Source organism: Anopheles ziemanni, chromosome X, assembly GCF_943734765.1.
Source record: "Anopheles ziemanni chromosome X, idAnoZiCoDA_A2_x.2, whole genome shotgun sequence".
Lineage (NCBI taxonomy): Eukaryota > Metazoa > Arthropoda > Insecta > Diptera > Culicidae > Anopheles > Anopheles ziemanni.
Window position 1 is genome coordinate 10,416,442 of NC_080707.1, and position 18,581 is coordinate 10,435,022.

The following is an 18,581-nucleotide window of genomic DNA, read 5'->3' on the forward strand; positions in this document are numbered from 1 at the left end:
TGTAATCGAATTATTTATAATTACACACACATAAGGGGGGGAGATGTTTCGTCAAAACCATACAGTTGCTTCAGTTGAGTTGACGTGCCAGAATAGAATTGTTACAACACCCCGCAACAATGTATGTTCACACAATTTTTGCTTGAAACGAACTGAAAAAAAAAGTCCACACGATCGGCTTAGATGAAGTGGAAAGCTTCCGGGCCATAGCAGTAACTTTGAAAACAAAACACACACACACACGCACAAACAAATGAAGGATAATGTTCCCGATAGCACGGCTAACTGGTATTTAGAAAACACGCAGCTTAAGAAAATATGGCATCAACATTCAGCAAACACATCCCAGGCACCAACTTATACTTGAAGCAATTGTTTACAAACTTTTCCTCGTTGTTTCTCGTTCTCTCTTGCTCTTTCTCTCGTTCTTTAACTATCCCTCTCTCTATCTATTGTTTTCTCTATAACTTTCTCTATCGCTACATTTTCCTCAATAGTTACTTTCTTTCGTAATCTTATTCGAAGGTTTGTATAAGTTGGATGCAATTGATACAAGCAGTTATTTAGTGTTGTTTTGCTCGTCTTCTCGGCGTGTGGACGAGAGTTTTCCACGGCGCGTCCATAGTTTACTGGTTTTTCGTTGCTTCTTCCTAACTTTTTGGCTATGTATGACTCAACATAAATCTTCCCTAACGCCACCCGCACATATTATACACATACACACAAATATACATTCGCACACGGTCGGAGTGCTAGGAGAAAGAGTCCGTGGCTGTTCCGTCCGCCGCAGTCGCTTATAGGGAGAGAAATTTCAGCAGTGCGTCGTATATGAGACGGGGATTGATGTCCGAGTCGGCCGTATAGCGAACGCCACGCAGGTTGCCATCGTTGTGCGAGAGTACGCCGTACTCGCCCACTATGAAACCGTCCGGTGTCTTCTCCTCGACACGATACTTCCGATAGTTGCGCCCCTCCACCACGTACCCCACCTTGGCGTCATCGCCGGAGCCAACAACCGGTGTCAGCGGCTGGACAGCTGCAGGCGTTTGCTGGTCATCCGGTTGTTTTGTCTCGTACACCGTGTCGGCACCGACGCGATGGGCAGCGTCTAACATTTTCTGACCCGCCAGCTCCCCTTCGTCGCTGCCCGTGGTGTGGCTTTGTTTCGGCACGAACTTCCCGATGGCGTTGTGTATGGAGTCGGTGTCACTGTCGACCGTCGGTGCGTTCAGCTGGTCGTAGGGAATTTTGTCGAGTTCGTTGAACACCAAGCGTTGCCGTTGGTGCTGCCCAAGCCCGTTCGAGTCCAGCTGCTGCAGTTGCGGCGCACCGGTGGTGGTGGACGGTATCACACCAGCAGGTGAGGTGTCATCGCTCGTGGCAGTTGATGAGACTGTAGTCGCGCGCTGCTCGTCCGTCGAATCGGTGATGGCGTAGGCCGTCTGCCAGTAGCTCGATGGTTGGGAATAGATTTTGGCCGGCTGCGAGTACACCTTCGCCGGTTCGGAGTACACCTTCGCCGGCTCCGAGTACACCTTGGCAGGCTCCGAGTACACCTGGGCTGGCTGCGAGTACACCTTTTCCGGCTCGCCGTAGATCTTGGCCGGCTCCGAGTACACCTTCGCCGGTTCGGAGTAAAACTGCGCTGGCTCGGAGTAGAACCGGGCGGGCTCGGAATATACCATACTTTTGCGGGTCTCCTGCTCAGGGGCAATGTCGGCCGGCTTGACGTTGCCACCGAACGAGGACGGTGCAACTGAACTGGATCGCTTCCGGTTCAGTGAGTACTCGTCGTTAACGTCTCGCCAGGATTTGACCGTCGGTGTCGTTTCCCCCAGGTAGCTGTACGACAACGAGGACGAACTTTTCATCAAATCCTTCCGCTCGTGGTAGACGATCGACTGGAACGTCCCCTTCGTGTCTTGTTTCCGCTGCATTCGATTGCGTTGTTGCACAAATGGTGATCCGGCACTGCCTTGCATATGGTCTATATCTGATGGCGCTGGTGTCGTCGGAGAAGCGGGAGTCGCCCGCAGTACCTCGCCTACTGAATCTTGTCCCTCCAGAACGGTTTCGTCCCTGTTGATTGTCGGATCGAGCTCTTCTACAGACAGTTCGCTTCGATGGGAATTTGAGGAGTGCAACATGCCTTGGCCACGTTCGTCCGACACTTGAGTCACCTTTGCACTCTTTGCGCTACGAACATTCGACCTCGGTACAGGCACCACCGTTTCAGTCGATATGGACTGCTCATCAAGGGATACATCAGTAACTGCAGGAGGCGAGGAATCACTTCCATGTGAAGCTGTACTTCCTTCCGTAGGTACTGCGGTGGTATTGGAAATGTCATCTTCCATGGCACCTGCAAACTCTAGAGCCATTGGAGCGGAAGCCAATGTTGTTGCCTCAGGCGGGGAAACGGTTGTTGTTTCCGACTCATCTATAGCGTTCGTTTGCAACGTTTCCGACTGCGCTGCGGATGGCAAGGTGATGCTCTCCGAGTAGCCAACCTCAGCGGGAGACTGGCGCTTGGGTTCTCCACTGGCGATTGTCGGCTGCTGGCGCTGATCCCTACGATTACCATAGAATTGCGTACTACTAGGGGACATGTCTTCCTTTGAGGTAAACAGCGCCTCGATCGGCAGAATCGTATCATCATTCTCTGGCTGCTCGTAGAAGAAGTGTCGAAACTTCCGGACACCTCGGAAATTCCTAACAGGTTGCTGTTGGTGTTGCCGCATTGCTGTGGATGGGTTCTGCGGCTCAACCTTCGTGCTGGTCGGTGTCAGGAGAATCGACAGGAACTCCCTTCCAGATATTATGTCACTCGATGCGGACACACTGCCTACTCGAACGTTGGTGAAAAGCTGTGAAAAGAAATGGAAAATGATGAGTCTGAGAACTGATTCCTCGATTACATCATCACATAAGAAATCGTTCCCGAGCAAGTCAAGCTGTGTACCCCGGAAAGGGTCGAAATACCATATCAGTACTCTCATCTTAACAAAGCACAGTGGGATACGGTAGAACAATCAAGTGGACATTTCAAATTTTTGATGAATTTCTCGAAGGTTTTGAATGTTTTTGACAGAACCTGATTAAAAAAACATGAAAAAAATATTTTTATTTCCGTTGGAAATTCAGATGGCGCGTCGGTAGTAAAGGCGTGGTACTAGAAATGTATGCAGTGAATTGACATAATACAACAATTCCATGCGATATTTGAAAAAGCTATGTCTCTTACGTCGTCATAGCATTACTTTTAGCGCCTTCTTTCTATTCGATTGATACGCTACCATAGCTTTGGATCATGAAGCACACACCACACCAGTTGAAAGGTCTTAACTTAAATTTCAAAAACCGGAAAATGAATTTTTCAGTACATGTGTTTTCTTATGTAGTTAAAATCTGATTTTCTTCATTTTCATTACCAACGTGTGAATTTTTTTTATTTTCAGCAAAACCATGTTACCATGTTCAAGCAGTTGAAATGATACATGACAATATTATAGCTACATTCTTAAACATCTTTTCAACATGATATAACTCTAAGAAAACATTTAATTCGTTTTAAATTGACTAACCCACACGTATTTCCAAATTACTTCAAAAACATTTTCGAAAATGACAGGTTTTAACTCTTCCAACTTTAGCATACAACAGCTAGAATATTGAACAAGCAATTGCATTGAAATTAAGGCCTTTTCTTAGTAGACTATCTGACTATCACTTAAGCTTGTTACGTTTAACATACAAACACTTCGCTTTTGTTCCGAAGTGTCCACCTATTCTCACCACGGTGCCACGCCAACAGAACAAGTTAGTGCTAACCGTCAACAGTCGGCGGGCTCGTTATTCTTTTAGGCAGTTGGCATTTCCGCATCAAATCATTGCGTTCCATGGCTGCAGCAACACTCCACACTCCCGGCGCTGCCGTAAAACCGCTCCGAAAATACTCTATAATTTGCACGGTGAACATTGTTCCCTCCCCGAAGAGCAACCATTAAGTAAGGACAGGAAACTGACCCAAGCAGAAGGCGAGATTCCCGGCAGATAAATCATGCAATTGTGGCACGGGCGAAAAGGTGTGCCCGAAGCTTCGGTTGAAAATGATATGACATTTATATGTTTGTTTTAGCCTTGTTGTGCCTGCAAACACTAACGACAACCAACAGCATAGAAAATAAAATAAAAAAAACCTTGTTTACCTTAGCAATAAAATTAAGAAATTTTACAAGTGAGTTGTTTCACCACTTAAAAATCAGCATAATTTACTAAATCAGCAACCGCACACTAATTATACAGATGAATAAAAATGAATTTAAAAAAAAAAGCTACCAGGTGTGAGGGATGGAAAGCAAAAATCAATCACATTCGATTAAATTACTATTACTAATTTGATCCACCGATTAGGCCGCGGCGACCGATTCGACTCCCTTCTCAAAGCCATCCATCTTGTCGTCCCTTCCTCGGCCGGCGACGAACCATGGCGTTTCGGTTCGCAAATACAACAAAGACCTAGAGCCTACCGGATGGCGTCCGGCAGGTCTGGTCAAACTTCACACCAGTCGGTAGCGTCAGCTCGGGGAGGCGACAACCGGTCAATCAGGGGGGGGGGGGGGAGCCCGGGCTACCTACCAGATCGGCATCGACCAAAATGCTCCTTCGTCCGAAAAGATCGAATGCCAGCACAATAACAGCAAACCATGAAGTAGAACGCGGTTGCTTCGGAGTTGCGACGAACAAACAAACAAGGGAGAAGAAAAACGGGGAAGCGGAGCAGGGAAGGGGGCAACAAAAGCGGAAAAAAAAGAAAAAGAAATCCAAAAACCCACTGGTATGAAACATTTGCGATGCGTTCTAGTGTGTAATGCCCCTACTACGAAAAGGCACGGGGCGAAAACTACCTTATGGGACGTGAACCAGCGCGCGCGAGAACTGATGGGTCGTGCGCGAGTGGGCAAGAAGCGGCCACATTAATTTCACGGCCATTCAAGGCCGTTCAATGTCGTTTTTGTGAAGGCACGCAACGCGTCGAGGTACAACCGAGAGGTGCACCGGAGGCAGGAAAGGTTTCAGCGTGCCGTTGTTGCCCACCCGGTCGCAATAAACAGAGAAAGAGATAATGGAAAGGGCGGTGGCCCGGGCTCAAAATAACTGCCGAGATCTTCGCTTCGTTGCCAAAGCCGCGAAGCACAACAACCAAACTGGAATGACCATTCGGATTTCTCCAAGCAAGTAAAAACGTCTCGTTCCTGCAGTAATGAAACCTCCGGCCCAACTGGTTATACATTATTGGCATATATCGAATGCGATATGTATAGACATTTATATATATGTATGTAGCGTATACGCGTAGTCCCCTTCTAGTTGCCTGAAACAAAAGCTGCCCAGACGCTGGACGGGTTTCTTATTACCCGAGGCGGCGGTAATGGCGGCAACACCCGGGAGAACTTAAATCGAAGGATATACTGTGGTAAGCGACGAATCACATACGACTACAAAAAATATCAATCAGAACTATGCGGGACAGGCGAACGGCCATGTCGTTCTGCGGTCTTTCTACTGCCCTTGGATCTGCCACTAATAAGTCAATGAAGCTTGAAGAAAAAGGGTTAGCCATTAGAACCGCTATCTTTTTCATCCTTATGTCTGCTTTTTCGCTATGACTCAGAGCTTAAAATATTAGAGAGTAGTAGTATGCTAACACATTGTCGGCCGTACATCGTTCGTCCTGGCGCATATTTTGTCCGCTCCAACAACACTTGATCTAGAAAACAAACCCATTTGGAGCTCTGATGCTCGACTCGACTAACAGGATAGGGCACACAATTCAGGAATCATTCACCACGACCCCATTATTGCACGTGCTGACGTAAAGACAATCGCATCGGAGAGTAACACAATGCAAGGGTTCGCCGCAAGTCGCTCGATATGGCTCGATAGAAGTAAGGGAAAGTGTGGTAAGATGCCCCGGTGGGGTAAAATGCACCGGTACCTTTTTAACTGAATTAAACAGTTGAACACAATTAAAGGTAATAGAATGTAAGGTAAATTTCACGGCTCTGTATTAAGATTTAATACAGACATAAAATTCCGCAATCCCTACAATAATGCAATAAGCTATAACAAATGTTACTCAACAAATACTGAAAAGAAATGGATTGGAATAATTCTTACGTTCCTGTTGTGGAGACAAACATTGAAACATCATCAGTTAGGCAAACATTCAAGCTTTCAAAATGTTCTCAGTATGAAACTGCTCCAACTAAATAAACTAAAAGTTGCACATATTCTGCTTCCAACGCAAACATGATGAATTATCGATGCTTTATATTGAAATATATGAAGTAAAGTTCATTTTACTTTACAAAAATTTTACTAAAAAAATGATGCCTTGATATATATTGAAAAATGAAATAATTATTAAGGGCGTGCGTTCCACTACACCTTTTATTCCATTTTGCCACATGATTTTAAATTTCGTGTGGTAAAAAGTGCTATAAAAATTCTTCGTTTTATTGACAATCTGTGAGTTTTAATGTCATTTCACAATTTTTTGATAGTAGAAAAGAGAGAAGAAAATCTTTCGGAGAGTTGAATTATTTTTCTTGCGTGGATTGCCGGAAATAAAAGTTTAGAGCTCAAGGGGGGCATTATTGCCTCACGATATCTTACCAAGAAAATCTCACTCGCTCGCTGTTACTCGGCAAAGCGCAACGCTGTTGTCGTTTTACGTCATACATCGACACTTCCGCAGTGGTACGGCACGCTTCCCGAAATCGATCCAAATCGATCCTGTCCTCTTGGAATGGCTTTCCTAAAGCGCCATTAAACCATTAATCGTGACGCAAATCATCCTTTCCAAGCGCTGAAGCGAACCGATCTATATGTGATTTGCTGCTGGCATGCCACGTGGATGACGCACGTAAAAAAAGGACGCGTCACCATTTGTAAATCTGGGTGCGGCCTCAATCTTCAATCGGAAGGATCGTGATCTCCCCAAAATAATAACCCGAGGCGTGTATGGATAAAGCGCAGGAAGGTGATTCAACGGATCTATTTAAGCGCGTTTCGTCCTTCTCAATTATCCTAACACGGTTTTATATGCTGGAGGTTTTTTTAGATGTTGATAAACAGCATTCCATCTATACACCGACCTCTGATGGGTTTATGAAACGTGAAGACCAACGCTTGTTCGAAGGAAAAGTTGGCCAATGTCAATGGTAACAGTAGCTGGCTAGATTGGCCCCTTCTATTCATATTTCGCTCCCTCTCGCTCTTTTCTTCTCTTTCTTTCCCTCTTGTTTCATCTCATTCCATCACTTTCTACAGCCTTTTTCCCTCAATCCAGGCTTCGGTGGGCCGTTAGAATTAGAATCGCTGTCGGAAATCCAACCCCGGCGAGTGAATCCGACTCTGCTGGACTCATTTCAGTGCGGCCTTGCTCTCGATGCTGTATGACACTGCTTCCACGGGTACAGGTTCCGAGTGCAAGCACGCACGCCTCACTTATCCCACCAGGTCCTAGGGGCCGAACTCAATCCATTCGGCTGTTGCGGTTGCAGCTACAAACGGCAACACCGTTATCGCCGTATCTGGCCAGGGAACCGTATTTAAACAACCATCAGGCCTGATTTAAAACCCACACTGGAATCGTTTTGCCAAACAACGAGAGTTTGCAGTGTGTTTCCTGTCCTGTGCAGGGGAAGGAACGTGGAACGTGAGCTGTCCCGGATGTAAACACCCTCCGGTCCAAGGACCACCGTACCTGCCGGGGTCATTCATATAGGTACCAAACCGCTCAGGAACCAACGATCTTAGCTTAGCCCAATTCGCCCCAACAATAGAGCAAACGGAAATGTAAGTGCTGGTGTGGTCGGCCTGTCTTGGAGCTCGCAAAAGTGCCGACGTATTACCACCGTCGCGAAAATGCACCGAGTTGCGAGTGCGGCGTGGCGTTGGGCGTTGGTGTTTTGCCGCCGTTGTTCTATATGTATGCTCACGTTCCGGCATTCCTATGTGTAAGTAGAAAAGACGCAAGAAACCTGTTTTTCCTTTCAAGTTCAAACCGTACCGACCAGCTCGGTCGGCCCCGGAACGGGGCGAAACATATTACAAACCGAGCTGGGCGTTTTGGACGCTGTTGAAGTATTCGTTACGGTCGGCAGCGAACAGCCACGCACCGCCTCTGCGTTCTACTTTATGGCAGTTCCTTGCCTGGTCCCAAAACTATAAACTCAATAGGACACGAGTAAGGAAGGCGAACAATAACATTCAAGTAATTTTGTCACCAACTACAAGCGAATGACAAATTGAGTATCCACGGGGGATCTTCATTGCTCTGCATCACCAGGTGGAGTATTATTTACGACAAAGCAAAACGTGCCAAGTCAACAATCATCAGATGGATAAGATTGGACTTTTTGAAAGTAACCAAACAAATTCCCTCCTTAGTCCTTAAGCCACTCTTTAGACAGTTTGTTTTCGTCTTCCAGACTTTATTCGAAGGAACTCAAGTACCTGCACACTTTCATACGACAATCCATTCTGACGCCCAGCTATGTCCCGCTCCCACCACCACGAATGCTACAAAGCCGCTTGTGAGCAGGTTTCAATAAAAAAAAATTAAATCAAGGTGGAATACTAATTACTCTACCCGCTAAGAGTCCTCTCCTATCTAAGAGACACCGTGGCATAATAAAAAAAAACGCGATCAAAGCCGCTGGCTCATTCCTTCGATGTGTGCGACTGGGCGCATTACCATTCCCAGAGGCACTGTGCGTCGATTCGCTTAGCATACCATCAGGAATCACTTGGCGAAACCACTCATTCTAGTTCGCCTGCCTATCGATCTCACATTGGCACACATTCTCTTTTTCGTCATCCGACACATTGACTTTCTTTGGTTTTGTGATTATCTTTATCATTGAGGAACCAGCCAGGGTTGGGGTTTTTGGAAGCCCAAGAATCCGGCAAGCAAGGTGTTACTTTAGAAGTTCATGTCCACCCGCGACGCATGGTTTGCCACAACGAATCAATAGAAGGTGGCAAGGTGGCAAGGTGTGTAGTAAGCGAGGGTGATTTTAACTCTTGCGACCGTCTCGCGTGCAACTATGCACCGAAAAGCGTGTGTGCACATGCGGTGAGGGCCGTCTTCACGACTTCCATTCGCCGACCCATAGGCCAATTAGTGGGCACTTTTCCGCAGCCCTTGGAGCTAGCCCACTTAAGCGCGAGGCGTTCTTTCGCGCCGAAGGAAAACGCTGCTGAAGCGTTGCGTTCTTCCCTTGCCTGACCTTGGGCCGTGCCGTTTCCTAGCCGCATACCAGCGCTCGGAAATCGATCCTATCCTTATGCAATGGCATGTCGTGGTATGTAGATTTGGCATGACAGTACCGGACGCGCTATGAGATGAGACCCCGTTTCTTGAGGTCCTTGTGTCAAAATGAAACAATCAATCCGATTAAGTTCAGTGTCATGCGTTTCGATAGAAGTACTCACGGAATAGGCCAAGAGAAGAAGTAAAACTAATTAGGAGAAAAACTATGTGAAAAAGAAAGTAGATAAAGAATATTCGCGTACTAGCAGAATAGGAGAATGGAAGAGGATCAGAGAAAGAAGGAGAAGAAGCAAGACCCGAACGAGATGGAGAAAAACAGGTGGAGAGGGTCTAATGAATAGCAGAAAATCCCAATTCCCGTAACTCATTCCAGAAAATCCCAATCGCTGGTGACGTACCCATGCAGTAGACTCTCGGCTATGTAAGGTATTCACAAAAGGGCGCTAACTAAGACTTACCAATGAAAAGCACACAATCACAGTAACGATCTGTTCCATCCTCCTGGCAGTATGATAAGGGTTGGTTGTTCTATGAGGCTGCTCCAGTTGCTGATGTTTGCTGGACACGGTCAGAATCAGGCCCCGTGACAACTAAGATGAGCTCTCCTAATTGCCCGTGCTCCTTGAGGGGGGGGATCTGGATGTTGGCAAATACTGCCGAGTTTGCGCTGGTTGGTTGAGCTCGAGCGCGTCCTGCTAACGGGTCGGAAGGGTCCTGCTGAAGGATAAAACACGCGGCCAATTTGGAACTGCTGCTGCTGGATGCTGTGATCCTACCACATCCATGTGGTATCCACATACACACGCACACACAAACACACTCTGAGTACTGAGACACAAACCGGGCGTTCGATCCTAATGTTTCCTTCTGTTGAAACCAGTTACTTCCGGCGGCGAGGAAGTATGGCAAAGAATTGAAACAGTAGTCTGTACTGCACGTCACGTCACAGTACAGCTAGCATCATTGTCACTTTCCCGGTTATACTTGAAGTGCAAGGCGCAAGGGTGTCCAGAGAATAGCTACTCCCTTTGTTTTCTTCCTTATCCACTCGTTCCTGCTGGGTTTCTTCTCACCGTTTCGATAGTTCAACTTTTTTGGGGAACTATCTTCTTGTCCGTTTCTCGGTCTCGGTCTCTTGGTTCCTAATAAAACATTCCTGCTAGACTCGTCGCTGTACCCCCCCTCCCCCGTGTTTCCTTTTTTTCTTCTCGTGTTCGCGACATACACGCGCACAAACGCACCGTACCCGAATGCTGCGGTTCTAGACGTTCTAAGGGCCTAGAGTGAAGACTCTTCTGCCGTGTAACCGGGTCCACTGAACCACTAAAATTTGACTGAGCCTGAACTGATGGGGCGCCTCGAAACTTTTAGGTCAACACACCGCGAGTGGTTTGAGTGCTGCACATGACTGGTACTGGTTGCTACTCCTGTGCCCGCTCGAGATGGCGTACTACCATGATGCCTTGGGCAAATGGGCCACGGGTTAACGAATGCGGTTGGGCGACACTGACCATATTCCGAACCCTAACGGGTGCGAGCATGTGTCGGCATACTTCCTTTTTTTTTGTTTTGTTGACACTGACTGCAACCCTAAAGGCTCAATGCACAAAGTTGACAGGATCGGATGGAAAGGCGAAAGCTGTTGACAGGTTGAGCACGCTGGGCTGAGGAGCACATAGGTTGATTGGTGGATGACTCCTCCCCCCTCTCTCTCTCTCTCATGGAACGTCACGCGCTGCTACTTGCCGAAAAACAAAAAGAACCTGTAACCGAGGGAAAGCGATTGGGGTGTAAGGACCCAGCCGACACGCGGGACGCGATTCCGGGTGACACTTACGGCGGCACTCTAGACAGGCTGCTGGATGACCGGTGTCACGCTGATGGAGTGGAGAGCAAAACCACCCAGGCAAGCACTCGGCGTCGCGGATCGCCTACGAGTGGTCGGCAGTGCTCGGGCGGCACGAGCACGTCGGCACAGGATTCGGACTCGGAGCGCCACACACGTGCACTATAGTGCTGCTACCGGGCGTATGACGGAACGCATACCACTTGCACGGGCCGACGGTGACGGTGACTGCGCCGGATGCCCGGATAAACCTGTTCGGCTGGAGCCGATGGAAGGGCCCTCTAACCACTACCACGAGGCGGGGTCGCGCGCACCTTTGAAATCGGAAGTGAAGTCGCGGGCCACGATTCGAAAACTAGCAGCAGCGAGCAGTAGCAACAACGAAAAAAAAAACAAAACAAAACAAAACAAAAAATAAACCCAAACGGAGCCAACTCCCGTGGCATCTACTCGACAGCGCGAACGGTTCTGCACTGACAAACGCTAAGTGAAACAGAAATTAAATTGGCACGATATACATAGTTTGTTTCCATTCTCACTACTGTCGCGGTTTGCCGACTCGTCCTCTCCTCCTTCCCTTCCTGCCCCCCCTAGTCACCTGATCGATCCACTGGCTTTTGCGGGGGGGAGGGGGACGGGGGGACAGGGGGTATGGAAGGGAAAGGAAAGGTGATCAGTGGTGACGGTGGTGGTGGTGGTGGAGAACGTTCGGACCAGGGTGTGGTAGAGCAGGCAGACAGGAAGCGAAGTACGAGGAGGAGGGCAGAGGGAGTGTGTGGCGGGGGGGAGGGATGGTCGAAGGAGAACAAAGTGGTCGCACGCCAAACGGTTTTGCTCGCTCTCGTTCTCTCCGGTGGTGATGGTGGTGATTCGCAGCTCCCTTCGCTCCGCATCCGATGGTTTCTTCCAAGTGCGCGCGCGGTGAAGGTTTTACGTGGCCGGCGAATCAGGACAGGGCCCGGAGGCGACCACCATCAAGGAATGCGTGCGGGGACGAGGGTGGGGTGCGGGGGAAAACCTAGAGCACAATGGCAGCGCAGCGAAGCACTCCGGACGCTCCAACTCGAATGGTTCCGCGCACTCGCACTTGCTCCGCGCGCTGTTGGGCGGAGCGCGATCGAAATTGCGACTGCGCAGGGGATCCGCTCCCAAGCAGGAAGAACGTCGGGAAGCGCCGGAGAAGCGACGGGGCTGGCGAGGTTCAATCCTCGCTATAAAGATCCGCAGCTCCGGAAGGCTGGTTCGGGTCTCGCTATGCCTAGGGTCAAGTTTGGCTGACTTCACAACGCACCTATATCCCGGATCTTACCATCGCGGCTCCGAGAACAGGTTTACTTCGGTACGGATTGCTTCTTCTGGGTGTGCAGAATTGCGGGTCATTTTGTCTAAGTCCCCATGCCGGGAACCGCTCCGGACGCTTCCGGTATCGAAACATCAATGAGTCCATCTTAATTCTAGCCAGTCAGGGATACCAACGCTACCGCGGGCAGAACAGGGGGCCGCTCCAATATAATATGCGTTCGTTCCATTTCCATTTCAAATCACTGTAGCAGCGAAGGCGATCGCCTTTCACCCGGTCGGTCGCTCAGTCCGCGTAGCTGTTGCCAGGGCGAGCGATCGCCCGAGCTCTACAGTATGTCCCATAAAAATATGCGAATGCTTTCAATGCTTATATTTGGGTACCATTAAACATTATTATTATGTGTGTGTGTAATCATCTGGTAGTACACTCTGAGACTATGTCATCAGAACAGTGGTTCTCGAGTAATTAAGTTGAGCAAAATGTTCATAAAGGAGATTGTAACTAGTTTGGTATTCGCCCAAAAGCTTGTGACTTAAATTGTACCGATTGTGGGATGTCACCTGGCTACCGTTAACCCTTTCTAACGAACACTCCTTGATGGCAGTGGCGGATTTACATTCTTGGTGCCCCCGCACTACCGTAAAAAGTGACAGATTTTCGTCTTGTTTATATGCTTTTCAATAAAATCAATGTAAGATATTATTTTATCATCAAAAAGTTTTCTGGCTGACTCCTCGAAGTTCTATCTATACGTTGTTTAACAAGTCTTATGGAATAAAGAATTTTTATTAAAAATGGTATGCAGAACAAACGCATTGCTTATATTGAAATTGTTTAAGTTTTTCATTCGCATTATTTTATTCTTATGCTTGATATATTCTAATATTTTGTTGTTTTGATGCAAACACATGCTTGTTTACAATTAATAAACTATAAAAAATGTATCCTCTGTTACTCTTCAACTCTGATTATATACCGGAACAAATTTTTCTTTATTTTATTATGGTTCTTAGCATTAACTTTTATAGGATACAGTAAAATTATCCACTATTGACCTGTTACAATTTATTACTTGTCGATCATAAGAGCAAATTAATGAATTCTATCAAGTATTTGTTTAGGTATGAATTTTACAAGCTTGGCCGCTGAAGCGGCCGCTCAGTCCGCGCACCGTTAAACCCGCCACTGCTTGATGGACCACGTCTCCGAAAGCCAGGAAGTGGCCATCCACGGTCCACCCACATGCCGTAGGTCATCTGATCAATCAGAGGTTAGGTGAGATAATATCGTATCAGATCGATCCAGAAATTGGTTAAGGAAGCAGATATTTAAAAATCTACCATGCATCGGTTGATCAAACATACCTTGAAATGTTCTTCTAAACTCTAGAGCAAAAGTGTCACCTTGTAACAGACCGAATCCAATGTCCAAACATTTGGTGTCAACATTAAAATAAAAGAATACCGCCATCGTATTCTCTGATGAAAACAATGTTCATCATCGATCCCGTATCTAACACATGTACAGACAAGTTTATATCGCCGAAGAAGATTGAGGATGTTCTAGAGAACCTAAAATTCAAGTTTACAACCTAATATGCGGCCAAAGTCATAGATTTTAGGGTGGTTGCTCCAAATAGCTTGAATATGTTTCCAGTTTTTAGCAAAGTTGAATTAATATTTAATACCGAGGTTAATATGACCATTTCAAAGGACCACGTTCTGCCAATGAGGAAACCCAACTTTGGAGCACAAAAACACGTCATTTTCTAATATAATGCAAAGCACCGTGACGCACCTCGAAAAGGGCTGAAGCGTGGCTGAAGAAAAACATAGAATTTTGGGAAATTACCCTTGACCTCGCACCAGCCCAGACTTGAATCGTTTGGATTAAACAATCTGGGCATATGTTCAGGTTGAGGATGGTGAACGTTCTAGCCCCATTGTTGGATCCCTGACAGCTTCAATTGCCAAGGCATGGATCTCTAAAAATCTGACTCATACATTGAGAAGGTATGCTCTCGATTCCGTGCCCGTTTGGAGAACGTGATCGAGAAAAATGGTAGACCTATTGACTATAACTATTTTTTTATCATTTTGTATGAAAAAAATTATTTCGCATTTTTTTATGGGACATACTGTACTTCTTCCCTCGGTTGGAAGATATATATCGGCAGGCGGACCTCGCAAAAACAAAACCTGAAGCTCTCCAAACGGGGGTTTACGTACGTTACGCTGCCCTTCACCGAGCCACTTTCAGCTGCTGCCAAGTTCAAGGGTAAAAATAAAACCCTTCGCTGCATGTACATTGAGGGTGAGGGGGTGGGCGGGGGGGGGGACGACTTCCCGTCATATGCAAAAGGAATAGATGATACCTGGAACGATCATATTCGTTTTATTTTTAGTACAGCGTGCGGTATTTCCAAGCGGAGAACACATATGGCTAGGCGCACAGTCATCGAGCACTGCACAACCCTTGCAATCCCCACCCTTCTCCACTAGTCGGAAGTTCCCCCCACCTCCCCGTCGTTCGCCACGCACAAACTGTCCTCAAGATCAAGGGCTCCAAAAACTGGTTTAAGAGGCCCGTGCTCTCGCCGGATCGTCGATGCAGCACCGTTTATCGCCTATGCTGCACGCATATGCGTCGGGAGTCGTCGACTGGCGATGGGCTTGCCCCCCATTGCAGCATCCGACGGTCGCTGCGCCTCGGCCTTGCTTGATTGACACTGGTACACTGCGGCGGCGGAAAGGTGGAAAGGAACGCAGAAAACGCAGAGGCCATCCAACCCCGACCGCGCAGAGAGTTCAGTGAACGGTGAGGAAGACGCAGCACTCGTTTTTCGCTCACCAGCTGCTCAGTACATCATCGTATCATCGCCGTCTGCGACAGGGAGCAGCGATCGAACAACTGCAGCCGATGCGATCTCACTCGCAGGATCTTTGTCATCGTTAATAAAGTGTACGATGTTTAGAAATACCCCAACTACAGCCTCTAGTATCTGGGGAGAAAAATATATATAAATCTGGTACTTCAAGATACCCAGAACATGATTTCTACGACTTCCTTATATGGCAAGTTAAAAGCGACACGCGAATGCAACCTGACGCGTGTCACAATGTGCGATCGATACCGAGAGGGGATATGGTAATTGGTCAAGGTTTCTTGTGGAGCAGCTATTCTGGCTTCTGGCAATGAATTCTGAACGAGAAAAGTCCGCGTCTGAGTACTGGTTGCGATAGCGCATCTGCTATGTGTTATCGCCCGGATAACTCACGCTTCAATTAGGGCTCTCTCTTCCTATTGGGCTAATTACACAAATCCACCTCTTATTCCTTCGCCAGATATAGAAGTTCTTGGTAAATAACCAAACCATACCAAACTTATCAGCTTCAACATTAGACTGGTATGACAGAGGTGGAGTAAGCTATACAAAATAGTTTCCATACCAAAGACCATTGTTGAACTTGTTTGTTTTACAAGAGCTTGAATCGAGTGTACATGTATGCAGTATTGTCATACAGTTGTTATGTTTTTCAAAAGAAATATAATCCATAAAAGTATTTTGTTATTCTTGCTAACTCGGACAAATATTTTGTAACGAAAGTTAATTGGTCTACTTGGGAAATATCAGGAGAAGAATGTATTGCTGTAGTTTGAAACAGCTTTGGTTTGTTTTTTTATCTATATCAAATGAGATGGTTCCAATTATTTCTATATCTACCTTTTCCACTATTTGCATGTTTGCTTTTATATGTAACTCATCATATTCACTTAAGCAATCTTAACAAGCTAAATTAGTTTCCTAATATCTAAATCTTGCAAACCGAGAGCGCTAAATCATATATTTGATATTCTATTGTTAATAGAATGGTTGTAGAAAGTGTAAATAACATTGAAGAGTTTAATTTGCAACGAACAAAAGGTTATAAAGGGGGAAAAAACCAAATTCAACGAAAAAAGTATAAAAATGAATTTTTAGATGTAACACATGGCAATAATTACAAAATTGATAGGGATTTAACAACACCTTCAAAACATTAAATCATCTATTAACGTTTCGGGTTCTTTTTCGATTCGGGGTACAACCATTTGAACTTACTCCCCTGATTTTCCAGCTGGCCATTTTCCTTTCTTGGGACATGCCCATCATTTACTTTAATATTTGCTTCCTCGTTAAGCCGTTTCATTCTCTCTGCCTAGGCCATGGTTTGGTTTTTCCTATAGACCTAAACAAACAATTTATCAACAAATGCGGTGAGAAATCAGGTTTAAATCATTAGTATTTACATATTACTGTTATAAATTCCAAAATTGTAGCACTACATACCGATTATCTGCCTAAAATTTTACCTTTTTATGAAAATTTACCTAATAATTACCTTTTTATGAAAATATAGAATATGATGTGGGAATAGAGAAAGATAGATTTTTCCTTAGAACTCGGGACCGTTGAACACTTTCTCGTCACGCTGGAAAATTAAATGGTCACCGAGCATTTACCAATTTATTTATTAGAATTATCACCCACACAGTCGATGTGGCGCATGGCTATCGTTTTAATTGATCTGTTGAACAATCTGCAACACGCACTATAATTAGGCGTGTAGCAGGCGCCCGAGGTCAATTCCTTGTGGTTAAAAACAATTAACTGGAGCGCCAACCAACCTGTCTGAATGAAAGGGTACTTCAGGCGCTTGAATTATAGTCAATTAGACATTTCGTTTACTCTGAAGCCCGTTTCATTGGTAAATGATGCATAGGATTGTCAACCGAGCCCCGACGCTGTCCACTTATGAGAAGACTTACTACCGATGCCAAGGAAAATCATGGAAATTAACGGACGGAAAGCGCTAGCGGACAGGAAGAAGATAAAAGTGAGATCATTTTGAAAGTGTTTATACACACTCAGATGAGATATTTGAACCTGTTTCGAAAGCATTGGAAAGGTGTCTGTTTACTTAGTTCGCGAGGTTGTTGACTACGATACATAACACTTAAATGCAAATAATTGCTATTTTGAATGGTAAGCAATTTTTGATTTTAATATCTCGAAATATATTAAAATAATTAATAAAATATATTAAAATAATGACGAAAATATTAAATTAATTAATTGTATGAAAAATAACTGTTTTCCAAACATCACAATATTATAGCGCGCTAAAAGGAGCGGACAAAAATACCGCTGAAAAGCTTACAAACAAGATTCCAAAGCAATGTATTCTAGTGTTAAGAAGCACACCATAACGCAACTGTGCTCAAGCACAAACATTATGAAAAATGGATGCCATATGCAAGGAGAGTTACATTAAGGAGTGGTGTAAGGATTGTAAAACACATGGTACTTTGCTGCAAATTTCTTCATCTGCCCTAGACTGCCAACTGTCCAAAGGATATTTAACCATTCCTCGTGAAATGAAATGAAAAATTCCTATTGAGAAATAAATCTAATTTAACGTTTGACATGCAAATCCTAGCACAATTTTCATAGGTTTTTTCTTTTATCTCAACATTTTCATGCGCATTGCAGTATTTTCAATTTAAAATGATTTAGTAAAACATATAAAATTTCCAACATTTTCATGAAGTGAAAACAGAATTAAAATAGCCAATATCGATTGGAAAAACCGAGAATGATTATGTCGGCTATTAACGAACCTGACTTTCATTTGATTAGTTCAGATCGTTAGATTTCTCGTGCTTGTTCGATAGATCAGTATTTGCGGCAAATTCCATGAACAACTCCTATGAGAAGATGTTGTACCTGGGCGTACCAGCATTGCGGAGTACCAGTTTTCAAATGAAACGGTTACCATTTACCATATGATTCAGGCGTGGAATCCTAAGTTGAACGCTGGGTCCAGGACAAAGTGATCACGCGCAATGTGACAGTACCAGCAGTCGTTAAAACTGTAGCCGCATGGACGGATTACTGCGTACCGGGCAATAAATATGAATATTATTGAGGCCAGTAGCGGTCCAATGGACCAGGTAGTGGATCAGGCCGCTCTGCTTTAGCAGCGTGCACTGCTGGAAACTGAATCAAGAATGTGCGAACAAAATTTACGTAACATTAGTAATCGGAA

At 45.6% G+C, this 18,581-nt stretch overlaps 1 protein-coding gene across 1 annotated transcript; it reads right to left on the bottom strand.

The window, feature by feature from the left end:
- Nucleotides 1-794: 794 nt before the first annotated feature.
- On the bottom strand, nt 795-9,840 carry LOC131291028 (uncharacterized). Its single transcript, XM_058320220.1, has 4 exons — nt 9,802-9,840; nt 1,755-2,867; nt 1,095-1,703; nt 795-1,049 (listed from the first exon to the last, which is right to left on the bottom strand). The coding sequence occupies exons 1-4, from the start codon at nt 9,838-9,840 to the stop codon at nt 795-797; spliced, it is 2,016 nt and encodes a 671-aa protein (XP_058176203.1).
- Nucleotides 9,841-18,581: the final 8,741 nt, after the last annotated feature.